General features: G+C 29.3%; 1 protein-coding gene across 1 annotated transcript in view; it reads left to right on the top strand.

Annotated features, from left to right (window-relative positions):
• LOC109596741 (BAI1-associated protein 3) overlaps nucleotides 1-15,439 on the top strand; it is an 85,265-nt gene that overhangs the window by 20,676 nt on the left and 49,150 nt on the right. The window contains exons 3-4 of the mRNA XM_020012321.2: nucleotides 7,263-7,348; nucleotides 14,171-14,283. Coding sequence (XP_019867880.1) covers nucleotides 7,278-7,348; nucleotides 14,171-14,283 — 184 coding nt within the window. The 5' untranslated portion in view covers nucleotides 7,263-7,277. The remainder of the gene's footprint in view (nucleotides 1-7,262; nucleotides 7,349-14,170; nucleotides 14,284-15,439) is intronic.

Raw genomic sequence — 15,439 nt, 5'->3', positions numbered from 1 at the left:
AGACATGAGAAAAATTTCTGTATTTTATTTCTTTTTTTGCCACTTCTTCATTTGTTATGTTATATTTTACTTACACATATAAGTAATATCAATATTAATTATCTTGATAAATATAAAATACCTTAAAAATTTATTACCTCACCGAAATTAATAAAGTATTTGAATCTCCGGAAATAAATATTCCATCATTTTTAGCCACCATTGCCATGTGAGTATTCCTTGTCAACAATAAATATTTTCAATTTTCCAAGTTTTAAATTTTTAACGTTGATTTATTAAAATTATTTGATTATTAGTTTATAAACTAACGAAGGTTCTTGGCTTATATAGTTGAAATAATTATGAAACCTGAAATAGATAGGTGGTATATAAACTAGAACTGTTTGTGGTACGAAGTACAAAAACTCACAGGAAATACTTCCGACTTAACAACAATAGTAACTTGTGTAAGCGATAAAGCGAATGTGCTTGTTTAGTACAATAATTTTTTTTTACTTGCACAAATTTGGAATTTTTATATAGTCTACTAAATAAATTTATTGCTCTTTTACATTTTCGAGAACTATTAGGCTGTCGGAGAACAAAAATTCACAGGAATAGGTTCTTGTGTAAGCGGTAAAGCGAGATAATCAAGAAATCTAATTTCCTGGAAGCGTTTTCATTACATAAAGATGTAATTTTGTTTGTAACTCGAAAGCTGGTCATTAGACGAGACCACTCTTCAAGCTCAAAATGACAAGACTAAATCTCACAACATGTGTTTTACATCCAAACTAGTGACGATAATTAATAAATAACCCATTAGTCGATTTTTAAAATAACCTGAATAATTAGGTTTTGTAATGTGATTAATCATTAACCATACAATTAACAGAGACAATTCACATTGAAAACCTATAATCTGACTTGTGACATAACTTATGAGTGTCAATGAATCTGATTTAATTAATCGATTGACAAAAGTAATTCAAATAAAAATTAAGTCGTATTGACTATCCAATTGTTTTCAGTCGTCGAATCAGATGATAATTTGGTCTGTAGAAGTTTATTGAAATAAGTCGGTTATTCCTAAGAATAAATTCTTTACGTTAATCATAGGAAACTAATCTTACTTGCACAATTCGAGATAATAATAAAGAATAATTTCAAATGTCTGACTTGACACCATTTCAGGTCCCAGTAATTAATAATTTTTTGAAAGTCACAAAGAATTTTCCACTTGATTCATTAATTTCGGTGAGTGGGTCTCCCAAGTTTAGGGAAATGGGATTTTAACTGAAAATTATACTTGGCAAGTTCATTTTCCTGTTCGTTGTCACTGTATAGTATTCTCTGTAATTGTGAATATTGTGGAGCCAGCGATTTCATATTATCTCTGAGGGCATATTCAGTACTTTAGAATGAGCCTTGATAAAGTTGTTCTGTTTGTTGCAACACAAACGTTGAAACTAACAGCTTCCAAATGGCGTAATTAAAAATAAATACATAGTGTGAAATTAAAAAGTTACAATATTTTTTTTGTATTTAGTATTATTGTTTTTTGGTAAACCTGCCACACTTTTAAGATGCTGACAATATAGTATAATATCAAAAGAATAAGAAAGATAGAACGCCTCATTTGAATATTTATCAGTTCTATTTTTATCACTTTCAAACATCCTTCTCCTTTGCAAACCGTCTGAAGTGCACGTCAATTATTGAATAAATGATCAATACCTTCTTGAACTTTAAACTGTATACGTTTTATAGGTATATTTCTTCAAATTACAAAGAGAACGAAATAAAAAAAAAAACATATCTAAAACATTTATAGTTGATTTGATGGACACTCCAATTTGCAGAATATTGTTTGATGTCTGTTCAATTTCCTGCCTGATAAAAGAACCATTTGTCGTCGTCTTTTTTGACAAATTTAAATTATCCGCAGAATCTCACAAAGGACATTACAAGCAAACCCGGTGTGCATAAAACAAGTATTTCCGACACAAGCGTCGAATAAGGTGTGAAGCCATTCGGCGTGCATAAAAAGTTTCTAATGTAACACATTATCACCGGGACACACTCAATTTTCCCTAAAAGGATTGATAAATGAGCCGAAAAATCGCTTTACAGCTATAACTTGCCACTTTTTTATGAAACTCCATTGAGTAATATCTTTTTTACGGTCACTCTCTGGTGTTTCTTTGTTCATTGTTGACTGTTTGTTGAATTTGTCGGCTCCGCCATCCCGAGGGAAAAAACTAGTTAATAGACCCGAAAAAAAAGTATGGGGTAGGAGGAAAAGTTGTGAGGTGAAGTGTCATTCAAACAAAAGGTGACCGACATTTTCCCTCTTTTTTAGAGCGTGAAAATGTTCACTGGTTATTTTGCATAAAGTATTTATTTCGTTGACCCGCTTGCTTTACAAGTTAAGGAAAATATTTCGAATTTTCCGCTCCGCTACCCACAAAACTGTTACCTTTTCATCCAAAACTAAAATTTCCACCACTCGATAATGTATATTCCGTGAAATATGACTGCTAGCAGGAAAATCTAGGTTAATCCAACATCTGATACCAATTAAAACTTTCATCTCGGCCGCGGATTTGACGAAACGAAACGAGGAAAAATTTATTTATGGCACTAAAGTTATTACTGCAGTACACACACTAACGGGGAAAATATAATTTACATAATAAAATTAAAATCACCAGTTTAATTACGATGAATTGTTAATTTACAAACTTTTGTTTTGTTATATATAAAACGGAAATTTTAAATTGGAAAAGTTACCGCAATATTAGCTCATAATAAACGGTATTTTATTTTATTTTCCTCGCATTTTTAATTCAGTGTGAAATAATTTATTATACACATTGCAGTTACAAAAGTCAGAAAAATATTCGAATTTCATCAGAACAAAAATTCCTACTGACAAGATTTACAACACGTATTATCTTGAAAGGTTCCGAGGGTCGTTGAAAGTTTCCAATGCAAAAGTTTCTCTGTGTTATTATTGTATAATATTGTGTATACCCTTGATACCTTTGGCGCTTGGTTTTCGATTTCAATTTTGTGTGAGTTACACATATGTTCTGTAACACTTCTAATACACATGTAAAAGCATTTATTTTTATTCTTTGGGAAAGTTATGTGGGGTTTTTGTGTTGCAAAGATAAACCTCATTAACAGCATTTTTATTTTGAACTCACAAAGCAACCAAAGTAAAGATATCACCAACTTAAGCGACTAATACCGTGTCAGGAAAACTTTCGAGATGCTAAGAAATAGAGGATTTCAAATTTGGAGGTGCGTCATAAAACAAATATACATACACCCTTTATGTTTCATAATAATAACAATTTTAATATAGTTTTTTTTATAATTATCATGTTTGGTAGGCTTAATATAAACTCTTATGAAAAATAAAATTATGTTCAAAAGTTAGGAATATTGAAGAAAGAAAATGTAAAAATCCCATTGTCATTGTCAAAAGTAAACCAACTATAAAATAAAACAACTTCCCTTAGTTAGTATATATCACAGAAGCATATCCATTATTTTTAATAATTTCTAAACACCTTTTCCATCGATTTCAGTAATTTTTCAAAATTCTTACCCACAAAATGGTATCAGATTTGAATAATTGTAATCGATATTCAAAAAAACAAATTTTTTTTTCATTATCCAATGATCTGCTCTATTTTTTGCAAAAATGAATTGATTCTTTGCTGATTTTCTACCATGGTTTTCTACCTTCCAGTGTACTCCTTCTGTTAAAATTAGAAATCGTCCTCGAAATGATTGATTTGTTTAAATTTAAATTGACTGCAATGTTGCTCTGCTTTTCACCATCTCGTAACTTTTCATCAATTTGTTGTTTAATTTGTATCGGTGAATGGACAATCCTGTGACATTATCAATATGTATATTTTTGTGGAATCTATAAAAATTTAAAGAAATATTTGAAAAATCATGTGACTAACGTTAATTAAAAAATAGTGCTTTATCCTGCTACAAAAGATAGAATGACTGACAAACATTTGTTAAATTATAATCTATACCAAAGGCAAGTTGCTTTTAAACAAACTTCATGTCTATTGGCTTAACATTTTAGACAGATTAATTTTAAATCCGTTGTATTTCCATAATTATTAACTGTGCTTGACTGAAGTTGACTGGCCAAAATTGCACTTTATAAATTAAATTGTAAATTATAATTTTACTGAAAGCGTTATTCAAATAGTGTTCTATACACATTAATTGACATATAATTTATATAGCATTAGTTAATTATATGTATAAAGTTCCCGGGTCGAGGCGTCCATTGTCGTTCGTCATTCTAAAACAATACATTTCTATAAAACAAAAGTTGCATAAATAACATTTTACAAACATTAATTGACACACACACAATTTATATAAAACTAGTAATTTGCATGATTAAACTGTCGATAATGTTTACGTGTCGAATCACCTATTAAATGACTCCAACGATAAATACGCCATAACGCATTTCTCATATACATAAGTTACCAAAACTTGGTAATTTCACTTTCCTTCGGGGAACATAATTTAGAACTATCCCTTTCTCAAAGTAAAATGCAAATAAGTTCGTGTCATGTTTGGCCTCGTTCGCGCTACACCGAATTTATTTTGGAAACATTTCGGCCTATTCCGACGTAAATTTAGTGTCGTTTCTGTGGGCCTTTCCACCCACAAATAGGACTTAATGGAATCTCTTTCAATTTATGCACCGACACATCGTGCTACGTATGTAAACAGCTTTATGGTTCTTATCTACCCATTCCCATTTTCTGATATATTTTGGAACCTATGAATAGCTTATGAAGTTTTAAATAAAATATTGAGACTAGACATGATAACGTTGTTTATCGCATAATAAACCATTCAAATAACTTTACTATCTTGCCTGTTCACTCCAAAATGGGTTAATTATGCACATGTTTGGAATGTTTTAATATAATAAAAATATAAATGATTTGATTAAAAATTAAAAAACTTCACCGCATTTATTGTAGCGCAACAACTTGTGTAAACTTGATTGTGTCAGTCTTCGGAATAACTTTGGAATTCTGATCAGCAGTGCATGGTGGCTGTGCCCGTGAATAAATTGCTTCAGATTATGCGACGTCCCATTTTGGGGCAAATGAAGTTCTTATGAGTGTTAAATTACCATAGGATAAGTTCCGTCCCTTAATAACGAGATACTCGACTCTTGGTTGTAATCTAGGTCCTCCTTACAATGTCATAAAATATCTTCAAAAATTATCTCTGTGTCTCTCCACATTCTGATTTACAACTAACTTGATATTAGGTTTAACATCATACAGAAATAATACATTTTCACTTTTATTATCATTACGTTACAAATTTGAATTATTAAAGGCAAGTCCATTGTTAATTCAAATGCATATCAACTGAATTTTATCAGAAATAAAAGCACATTCAAATCGTATCTCCATTTGAACATAACCTTATTGTTGATGTTAGCTAAATGTAATTTTAGGAAGTTTATTGAAAGTCGAAGTTTATTATTGTTACTCATTAGAACTTGGTTTAATTGATAAGTTAATTAAACTTGGATTTAGTTTGCTGAGAAGTTGACCTACATTATAAATTAGTTTTGTAATTCAGAGAAATTATGGATCTCTGGAGTGTTTTTGGCAATCCTGTTTATCTGTTGTTGATCTCGTAACAAATTTTGATGTTTGCTTTAATTACCGTTACATTCTTCATTAATTAACAAATAATTAGTGACATGGAAAATAGAATATAGATACAGTAGTCCAGTTTTAACAAAATATATGAATGAAATTTATGTTTATTACTTAAATTTTCCTATAAATTTTTGGACACCTAGCAGAAAAATCACACTTAATTTTTTGGAAACATCTTCAAGAAATGAATTTTTCAATTTTCGGAGTTGCTCCGAGTTCATTCATTAAATCTGACATATCTCAAAAACAGTTGTGATAATGAAAATTAATCAGAGTACGTCTTTTCTTGTAAACTGTGAAGTATATTAAAATCCTAATAGTTTTAAAAAATATTCAGTGGCGTAGAAAATAGGTGCGAAATAGAGGAGAACCCCCAGAATCTATGCTGCTTTATCATTATGGAAAAAGTTTATTACATTGATATTACGGCATAATTCATATCAAATTTAAATACGATTAGTTGAAAGATTACGTAAATTAGAGAGGAAAAACAATTTTTGGACATTTAAATTTGAACGGTTTAATTTTCTTCAGGACAAACTAAAAAAAAAATATATAAATATTCTTCATTATTGTACATGTTTCACTTATTTATTTTTCTTATAAGAGAATTTTATAGAGAGAAAATTGACGTTGACTCATCTGCTGAAACCCTTCAAAACCAAATTTTCCAACAGGATAATGCAAGATTTATAATTGAATACCTACAGGACATCATAATCCGAAAACCTCAGTCAATCCTTCACAGATTTTGGTAGATTTTCAGTATCAAGTAAAGGTGGCATGCAATGAGGTACCTCATTATATCAATATCGAGAATGTCAAAGACGTGATCATTGTAAAGGTCCAAATCATTATTTTAGAAAATCAACTGATTAAAATATTTAATATTTATGTTTACCCTCTATCATTCCAAACTGAACACCAAAAATCACTGATTACATTACGTCGTTCTGATATCTGATATTATTTTTAATAATGTTATTAATGTTATATCAAATCACTTAATACATATACATAACTCAATAAATAAATAAATGAGTAAGCAATAGGTAAAAATAATAAAATACAACAGGAAATAATTGGTAACATTCCATAATTCCCACACAATCAGAAAAATATTCATGTGCCCCATTCTATTACCATAATCACCACGGAATATAGTCATAGAAAAGTTGACAATGTGTCTCTAAAACCGACATTAGGGCGGAATAGCAGAAGGTTACTAATAGATAATAAAATGTCGCATACGTTCGCCGTGAGCCGCACATAAAATTTAATTTGATTTTCAATGGAGATTCAATGCGTCCGGTGTGGCGTGATTGAATCGCTTTATTTTAGAACGCGACGGTAAATTATTTAATCGGGTTCCAGTCCGACCGGAATAAAATTAAAGACGTGAAATGGAAATGATGTCGGTTGATTAAAGTCAATAGTGATTGATTATAGTTTTCGTAAATCGGAGCGTGAAACAAATTGTATCAGTCGGAATTAACGATATCGACATGCAAAACAATTTAAAATGTTGTTTCTCTGTTTCAGATTTAATCGGAGAAAATGAGTTTCTTGAACTCATTGACCGAATATGTCAGCAACAGTGTTGCTGGATTGAGCTTAAGCCCCAAAAGGTAAGCATCCAAATTGACGAGTAGTTTTGTTCGTGTTAAAAAATATTGTACGGAAAATTTGTCGAATTAAACTGGAACAATATGGCAACGATATAAAAGGGAACTAACGAGCCACCAATTATTATTGTCAATTTCAACAGTTTCTCCAATTATTCATTCATTATTTTATACGAGGATATTTGTTATTGAATAAAACAACACTTTTCCACATTAATAAAATAACGATGGTTCGTTTTCTCACCTTTTGTTTCGTATCTCATTATTTTTTAACACTAATAAAAATAACACCTCCTGTTTCTGACGGAAACTACGACAGATTATACGTATTAAATTCTCTAATCACACAATAAATTAACAAAATACAAAACTCTTAATGGAAATTAAATATTTTAGGAATGAGAAACTCTATTATTTTTTAAAAGACATAAATTCCATTCTTACTAGCTTTATGCAAAGATTTATGCATTTGATATGTACGGTACAATAGCAAATAAAACCCAATGGCAATAAAATGTTATTGTAAAGTTACGTTTTATAGTTTACATAAAACTTCGACAAAATACCCTTTTACTACCGCACGTCCTGTTCCTTGACGCTTTACAAAACCTACCTGTGGAACAATTTTATTATTGAATTGAATATTTGAAGAGACATTTTGAAATTGCTTAAAATATAACTAAAAAATGAATAAATTTTTTTGTGATTTATTATTGTATTTGTCACTTAAATTTTGAATTACTTATCAGTACTTAGTCGGTTTCGCTTGCTCTACGAACAGCTTCTACCCTCTTTGACAACATTAGTGAACGAATAAATTCTTGATCCATAACTCACCCTTCTTTTCTGAGAGCATTAGCTCCTCTAACTCTTGAGGCTGATAATTTCGAGTGTAAATTTGGTTCCATACGTATTCAACTGAGTTGTCCCATGGGCAATTCCCACAATTGGTCTACTTATTATAGCGACAAAATTTTTAGAATATGATCTTGTTTGAGACATTTTACAGTGCTTATCAACAGATAAATTAAGAATGAACCGTATAAAATGTGATCAAATCCATAGAATTGTTGTTGAAAATAAGAATTTCACAAGAAACAACATTCTTAATTTTTGTGATTATTGAATATATAAAAAGAGAAATATATTTAGTATACTGACCACCCAGATCTGCATTAAAATATTTTAAATATATTTAATCTAGAAAATTCAAATTATCCACTTCAAATGACACGCAGTATATATTAAACTTTATTATTATAATTAATTAATATTCAGATGTACTTATAAAGTGCCTGTGTCTGTTACTAATTTTTTGTTACCATGGCTTTAGTACATTAATTAAAATGTATTAATTAAATAGTATTAACTGTTTATCTCCTGAAATTTAAAAATGGATATATATTATTTAACATATTTATCTTGATGAAAGATTAATATGTGTTTTAAGCCGGAATGGGTTGACATTGAAAAGGGTTAAATAATCCAGTATGGATTAGCAAATCAAACAATTTCTCATCAATGAAAAAGAATATTAAAGTGCTTTAATTTTTATCAAATTGTTCATTATTGTGGCAAGATATCCTTTTAATCCAAATTATAAAAAGACTTTTGTACCATTTTTTTTTCCATTTACTATTATTTTTTCAAAGAAATGTCCTTAAACACAGAAAACACATTAAAACTCCGACCCTTTTTGTGTTACTTCATTCGATATTCGCATCGAATGAAAATATTTCAATCCGAATTAATATGGTAATGGTTTAATAATTGCAATAGCTTGTAAATAAATGAAAATTAATGAATACGTCGATAAATCTCAAATGCTGTTCGCAATATTTTTTAGCCATTAAATTAAAAGTACATTTATCCAGAGGCTACGCTCTGAATTTCTAAATTTTCTTGTCTCAAACAAATGTCATGTAATTTATTCTAAATTTGTCTATTAGAATTAGAATAAATGCTATTTTGTAGTATTTAAGTTAAAATTAATATTTTATTTGTGTAACAAATTAGTTTCAAAGTAAATAGAATTATTTATATTACTAACGTGAAAAAAGTACGTATTATGGTTTGCCTGGATTCGTTTTGTGTCTGCAAAGAATGAAATTAAATCCTGTAGTACGAAAATATGTTGGAATGTCCGAAATAAAACTGAACTTTGGACAAAATAATAAAATTGCGGAATTTTAGGCACGGTAGATTCTAAATGGCCAGTTGTTTGTCCCGGCAATATTAACAAGTAAAAGGAAAAACAAGGATTATTAATTTATTTTTTTCCTAATCATATTTCCCCATATTTACACACCATTAAAACTAAAAATTATTTACTGAAGTTTGAATTAATTAATTGTTGCTTGTTTTTACTCTCTTCTAATTAAATTTTTATAAATTCGTGAATGAAGATGTATATTTAAATTTTTCAGTCGTTTTTGTTGACTTTTAAGATAAAATATCAGGTGATGTAAATAAATGTTCCCATTTAATCACGCAGACGTTTATAAGTTTTCCCCGGTTGTATTTATGTTTCTCATAAAAGATAAACGCAATATATGTTCAACGAAATGCTAACTTTTAACTTAAGCTAAATTGTATATTTTAATGTTCTAAATGCATATTAGTAATTTAAAATGTGCAAGGTGTTTTAAAAATGTAATATCAAAATTACATATAGTAATGAAAAAAATCTTTTTCAGTGTCATGTAAATATTAATTATTATTGTTGTAACAAATTTAAAAAATATACAATGCTAATGATTTATTCACGTGCAGGAAATATTTCCATCTTTTATCTATACATGGTATTCTATTTTTAAACTTATTAATAACACCTTTGATACTAAAATATCAATTTATTCATTTTAGATATTTCTAATGCATTTTTTTTTGTATTAAAGAGGGGAAAATCTTAGAAGAGACGGAGGTAGTGTCGGATTCACATCGACTAATAACCCCTCTCCGGGCACCGATCCGAAAATCATAGCCAAATGGCAGACATATATAAAAACTCATATATGGATTCGGAAGAATAAGACCAATCTGAGGAAGATCAGAGATCCTCCTGGGAATGGATTTAAATTGATGTTGGATTCGTTAGCTGTCAGAACCACAATAAGGTGAATCCAACCTGGGGATTTCTAATGCATTTCTTTTTTTTTAACAAAAACCACTGCCTCTGGTTTGTGAAGTGGTACTGACCCCCAGGATCATGACAAGGGGATCCATCTGGGAGGGTTTTCTAATGTTTTTTTTGAAACAAAGAAAGGAAAATCTTATAAAAGACGCACTCCTGATGGAATTATCAGATTCATATCGACTAAAAACCCCCGTACGGGCACCGATCTGAAAATCGTCCCCAAATGATATACATATATGAAAAACTCATATATGGGTGACAAAAATCTGAGGAAGATCCGAGATGTTCCTGGGGAAGGATTGGACTTGTGGTTTGAATCCCATAGCTTCCAACTGCACTGGTTTCTGGAGTGGTACTGAGCCCCAGAACCACGACAAGGTGGACTTATCCTGGAAAGTTCCTAATGCTTTTTTTCTGGAACAAAGAGGGGAAATTTTAAAAACCCTTCTCCGGGTACCGATCCGAAAATCATGACCAGATATGTCAGACACATGAAAATTCATGTAGGAATGACAAGACAATGACGTTACCTTCCCACTGCCACTGGCTTGTGGAGCGGTACTGAGCCCCAGGACCACGACAAGGTGGACCTATCCTGAGGAGTTTCTAATGCATAGTTTATATGAAACTTTATTGATTTCAGTTTATCAAATACGAGTAGTTTATTATTGTTTTTTTAAAAATATTTTCATAAAAAAGCGACATAAAACACATAAAAAGTGAAGTAAGACGAGAGCTTAAATTTAAAAAATAATTTATAATGTAAAAATTTTATAAAAAAATTTGATTTATGACAGCTGACCTAAATTTTCAATAAAACATATTTCATGGTGCGTCGCAATAATCTTATCAAATTTAATAATGTAGAAAAAACAAACAAAAATGGATAATGAAGTATTCGCTGGATGAGCATACTGAAAACACGACCATTAATCTTTTCCGTCCTTTTGAATTGTGAAATATCATGTTTAATTAACCCAAAAACGTGTTTTATCTAATTTTGATGTGATGACAGTGTACTTTGATGATTTATCCTCTTCCGACATCTGATCGAATTTTAAAAGTTTCAAACTGATTTGAGGCAATCAAATTTACAAATTTTAAGACGTTAAACAAATAAACTAAATTTGCACGTATTGTAAAGTTTTGGAGGGAAGACTTTTAAATAAAATTTAATTACCCATTTGCAAACAAGTAGATATCGAAGAAAAGTTCATTAAAACATTTAATTAAAAGTCATATTCCCAGTTTGTTTTGGAACGTATTTATTAAGAATACAAATTAACTTGATGAATATTTACAAAGGCATGAAAAATATTTTAACATTAAGGAAAACAATTTATAATTATGAATAAATTAATTATAACGTGTGTAAAACGTTGAGACATAAGTTAGGAAATTGTTTCTCTACAAAATTTATAAGTTACATTTTATGACATAATTTGTGACAAAATTAATTTAATGCAGGTTAATCTATAAATTACTGAAAATGTATATATACTGCAGAAACCCATTTAAGAATTTTGTATGATTAATCAAGAAAATTTTATATAAAAAAGAATAAAAGACAAAACGTAACATAAGGTAAATAAAGTAATTAAAATGTATTCAGGAAATAAATTAAGTTGTTGTAGGAAGAAATTTAATTTATACAAAAACAAATAAAAATTAGAAAATTTGTCCCACTGTAGATAGATTTTAATAAAGGTAACATTTTATAAAAAATAAAAGATAAAATAAAATATAAGGTAAAGTGCAAATGGAGGTAAGCACTCGCCAAACATAAAATTATTTTAGAAAACCTGAAAAAAATTTTAATTTAAAAATTTATCTTCTTTTTTATTTTTCTAAAATATCTTCCAAGCAAAAAAGTAAACTACATAATTTAAGATAAAAATTAATTTAATGCAGCTATATCTACAAATTACTGAGAATATAGAACCATTTAGATACTGCAGCTTTTAATAAAGGAAATATTATGTATAAAAAATAGAAGATGAAATGAAACATAAAGTAAAAATGAATTAATTGCAAAACATTCACGAAATAATATTTTTTCTAAAATATTTTCCAAGCAAAAAAGTGAATTATATAATATATATATATATATATATATATATATATATATATATATATATATATATATATAATTTAAATTATATAAAACAAATCAAAGTCGAAATTCGCCCCTGTAATATTTTTATATCAAAACTACCTTTCACGCAAAAAAAAAAATTAAAATTAAAGTATTGTTACCAGGCAATAAATTGAGTTTTATATTCTTTAAAACTTTTAACAATATTCTTCAGTGAAATTTTGGCATGTCCAATAAAACCACCGAATTGTCTATAAAGCCTTTCATTTATAGAGGATTTATCGTCGGTCATAAAATTCTTTTGCAAAGGCCGTTTAACTGACAGTTGAAGGGAAGATATTTGAAGGATGCTGAAAACAAACGGCGTTGTAGAACTTTAATTAGGACATAAAAAATGAACAATGACGGTTAGTGTAACCATAACCTTTGCTTAATTATCCGTACAATAAATTTATTGCCCTTTTGTAACAGAAAAAAACATTCTTAAAAAGCGTATATTGTTTCATACGCGGATAACAACTTCAAGATTTTGTTCTGAGTCAACAAATTTATATTTATGCATAGAGAAGAGAGTCTGAGATAAAAGGTTTTTTATATTTGGTGTGGTTAAATAAACACAAAGAAGAAATAGATATGTCTGGCTTTGTATAATTTCAATATAGGCACAAGGTTTTTGTCACAAACGAAATAAGAAACATTGTTTTGAGCAAATATTTTCATACATATTCCAGAAATTGATTTTATGTACTTAACCAAATGATTTACGTGACAAATATTAAAAGTTTAAATTAATTAATTTGGATACAATCAAGTCATGATTACGATTTTTGTTGTACATAATCTGTCTAATTTTAAATTTGATAAAATAATACTGTTATATACTGTAATACTTTCTTATATTTTAATTATAGCTTAAAATGTTGCCATGTTAACGAAGTTTTAACAAATAAAGTTGTAACAGTTCCTAAACATTATACATGTTTCCGAAATATTGGTTCATTGATTAAATATGTACAAATCGAGTGTATTTCATGTTATTGAGTAGGTGTTTTGTCTGCCCATGGGCAAAAACAGACACAAGCCACCTGTTGAAACATGTAATTAAAGTCGTTAATTATCCGCCTACAAACCGGCCGTTGCCATGTACATTATTCATCAGTGGGACATCGCACTGTATTTGCAGGATAATCGACTTCCCTCATGTCAAATTAAGATTGGTGACCCGTTAAAGGAAGGTGAAACTGAGTCCGCAATAATATTATAATTGATCAGTGTGTGTTGGAACCGTGCCAAAGTGATATCTAACGACAAGTCAATTTAATCAATTTCGTACTAATTGGTTGGCGTTAAAAAAATCACTTACATCTTTAAAATATTCAAAATCGAACAAAATTGAAATAAAAGTAGGACACTTGAAAGAAAACATTCCTTAATCAAGTTTTCTCCATTACCAAAATTAAGTCAGCCTTCAGCAAACCTTTCTTAATTAAATCTGAAACAATCGAATCCTCAAATCTGCGGTGGTCCATTTAGTTAGCACTACGACCTTTCTATCTCGGAAAGTAATTTAATTGCGTAATGTCCTTTTTTCCAGATTCTCCTTAAGTCGAACAGACACAACAGAAGGGACAACGACCGTACCCGGATCAAGGAGTAACTCCGGAGATAGCAACACCCCGGGCTTTCCCAAAGTTCTGCCCGCTCCAGGTAACAATATTTTTTAAGGCTCATTTTATCAACCCCTATTCGCTTTTAAAGGACCTTTACTTATAATATATAGGTATAACTCAATTCCACCGTGGTAGTTTTTCTTTTCTAATGTCGTCGATAAATTTAATAAAACAAGTTGAATGCCATTTTGTTTTCAAAAAGAATTGTAGAAAAGTGGCATACACAAATTTACTAATTTTACGCTCCGTTAAGGTTAAAAATCTTTACGGTTCACTCCCGATCCTACGGTCATGAATATTCATGACGCGGTGGCGAGCTTTTCCTTTAATGGGTATTTATTTCGATCTGGCGAGGATTTTATAGGTTTGATACTGCTCTAGAGTAGAATGAGCTTAATTTTAGATACTGCAATATTTATGTCTTCACCGAAAACAAAGAGATATATAAGTACACTCAACATTTACTACTTAACTGTGTACGATTCGACTTTTTCAGTTATCAAATAAAGAAAAATATTATTTGTGTGTATTATTACACACATTACAAATATATATAAATTATGTATTCCATATTTTTTATGAAAGTAAAATAGTGGAAAAGGGTTAAACAAAGTTAAAGCTAAAATTCAATTACTCCACTTTTAGTTCAACGAAACTCAACAATTATAGTATCAAAAAAATCAACATTTTCATATGTTTAACATTAGCCTCCTGAAAAAACTAATTTGATCACTAAAAATAGTTGGTATGTGACCTAATACTACTCATCTATTAAAAAAATCAATTTATGTAACTAATTTGTTAATTCAAAATATTTGATTGTCTGAGAATATTTGCCATATTTTTTATGGAAATATTTTACTACTTCTCTGAAGATAAAATAGTGGAAAAGCATTAAACAAACATAAAGATAAAACTCAATTACTCAACTTTTAGCTCAACGAAACTCGACAAAATAATATAGGTAAATAAAGAATAAAAACTAAATCAAAGTTAATGAAAGTTATACGCTGATATCTTTTTTCTTGCCGAAGATATAAACAGAAATATGAAAAATGACTATTTGATAGGCTATTTAATTTTACTACATTATTAACAAGAACTAACGGGATTTATGACATAAATAACAAGGAGTAAGTACCTACTTAAAATATGACATTACTCCTACTTTAACTAAATGTTCTTTACTCTTG

The sequence above is a fragment of the Aethina tumida genome, chromosome 2, assembly GCF_024364675.1.
Source record: "Aethina tumida isolate Nest 87 chromosome 2, icAetTumi1.1, whole genome shotgun sequence".
NCBI classification, from domain to species: Eukaryota; Metazoa; Arthropoda; class Insecta; order Coleoptera; family Nitidulidae; genus Aethina; species Aethina tumida.
The sequence above is the reverse complement of the archived record's forward strand: the minus strand, read 5'-3'. Positions and strand labels throughout refer to the sequence as shown.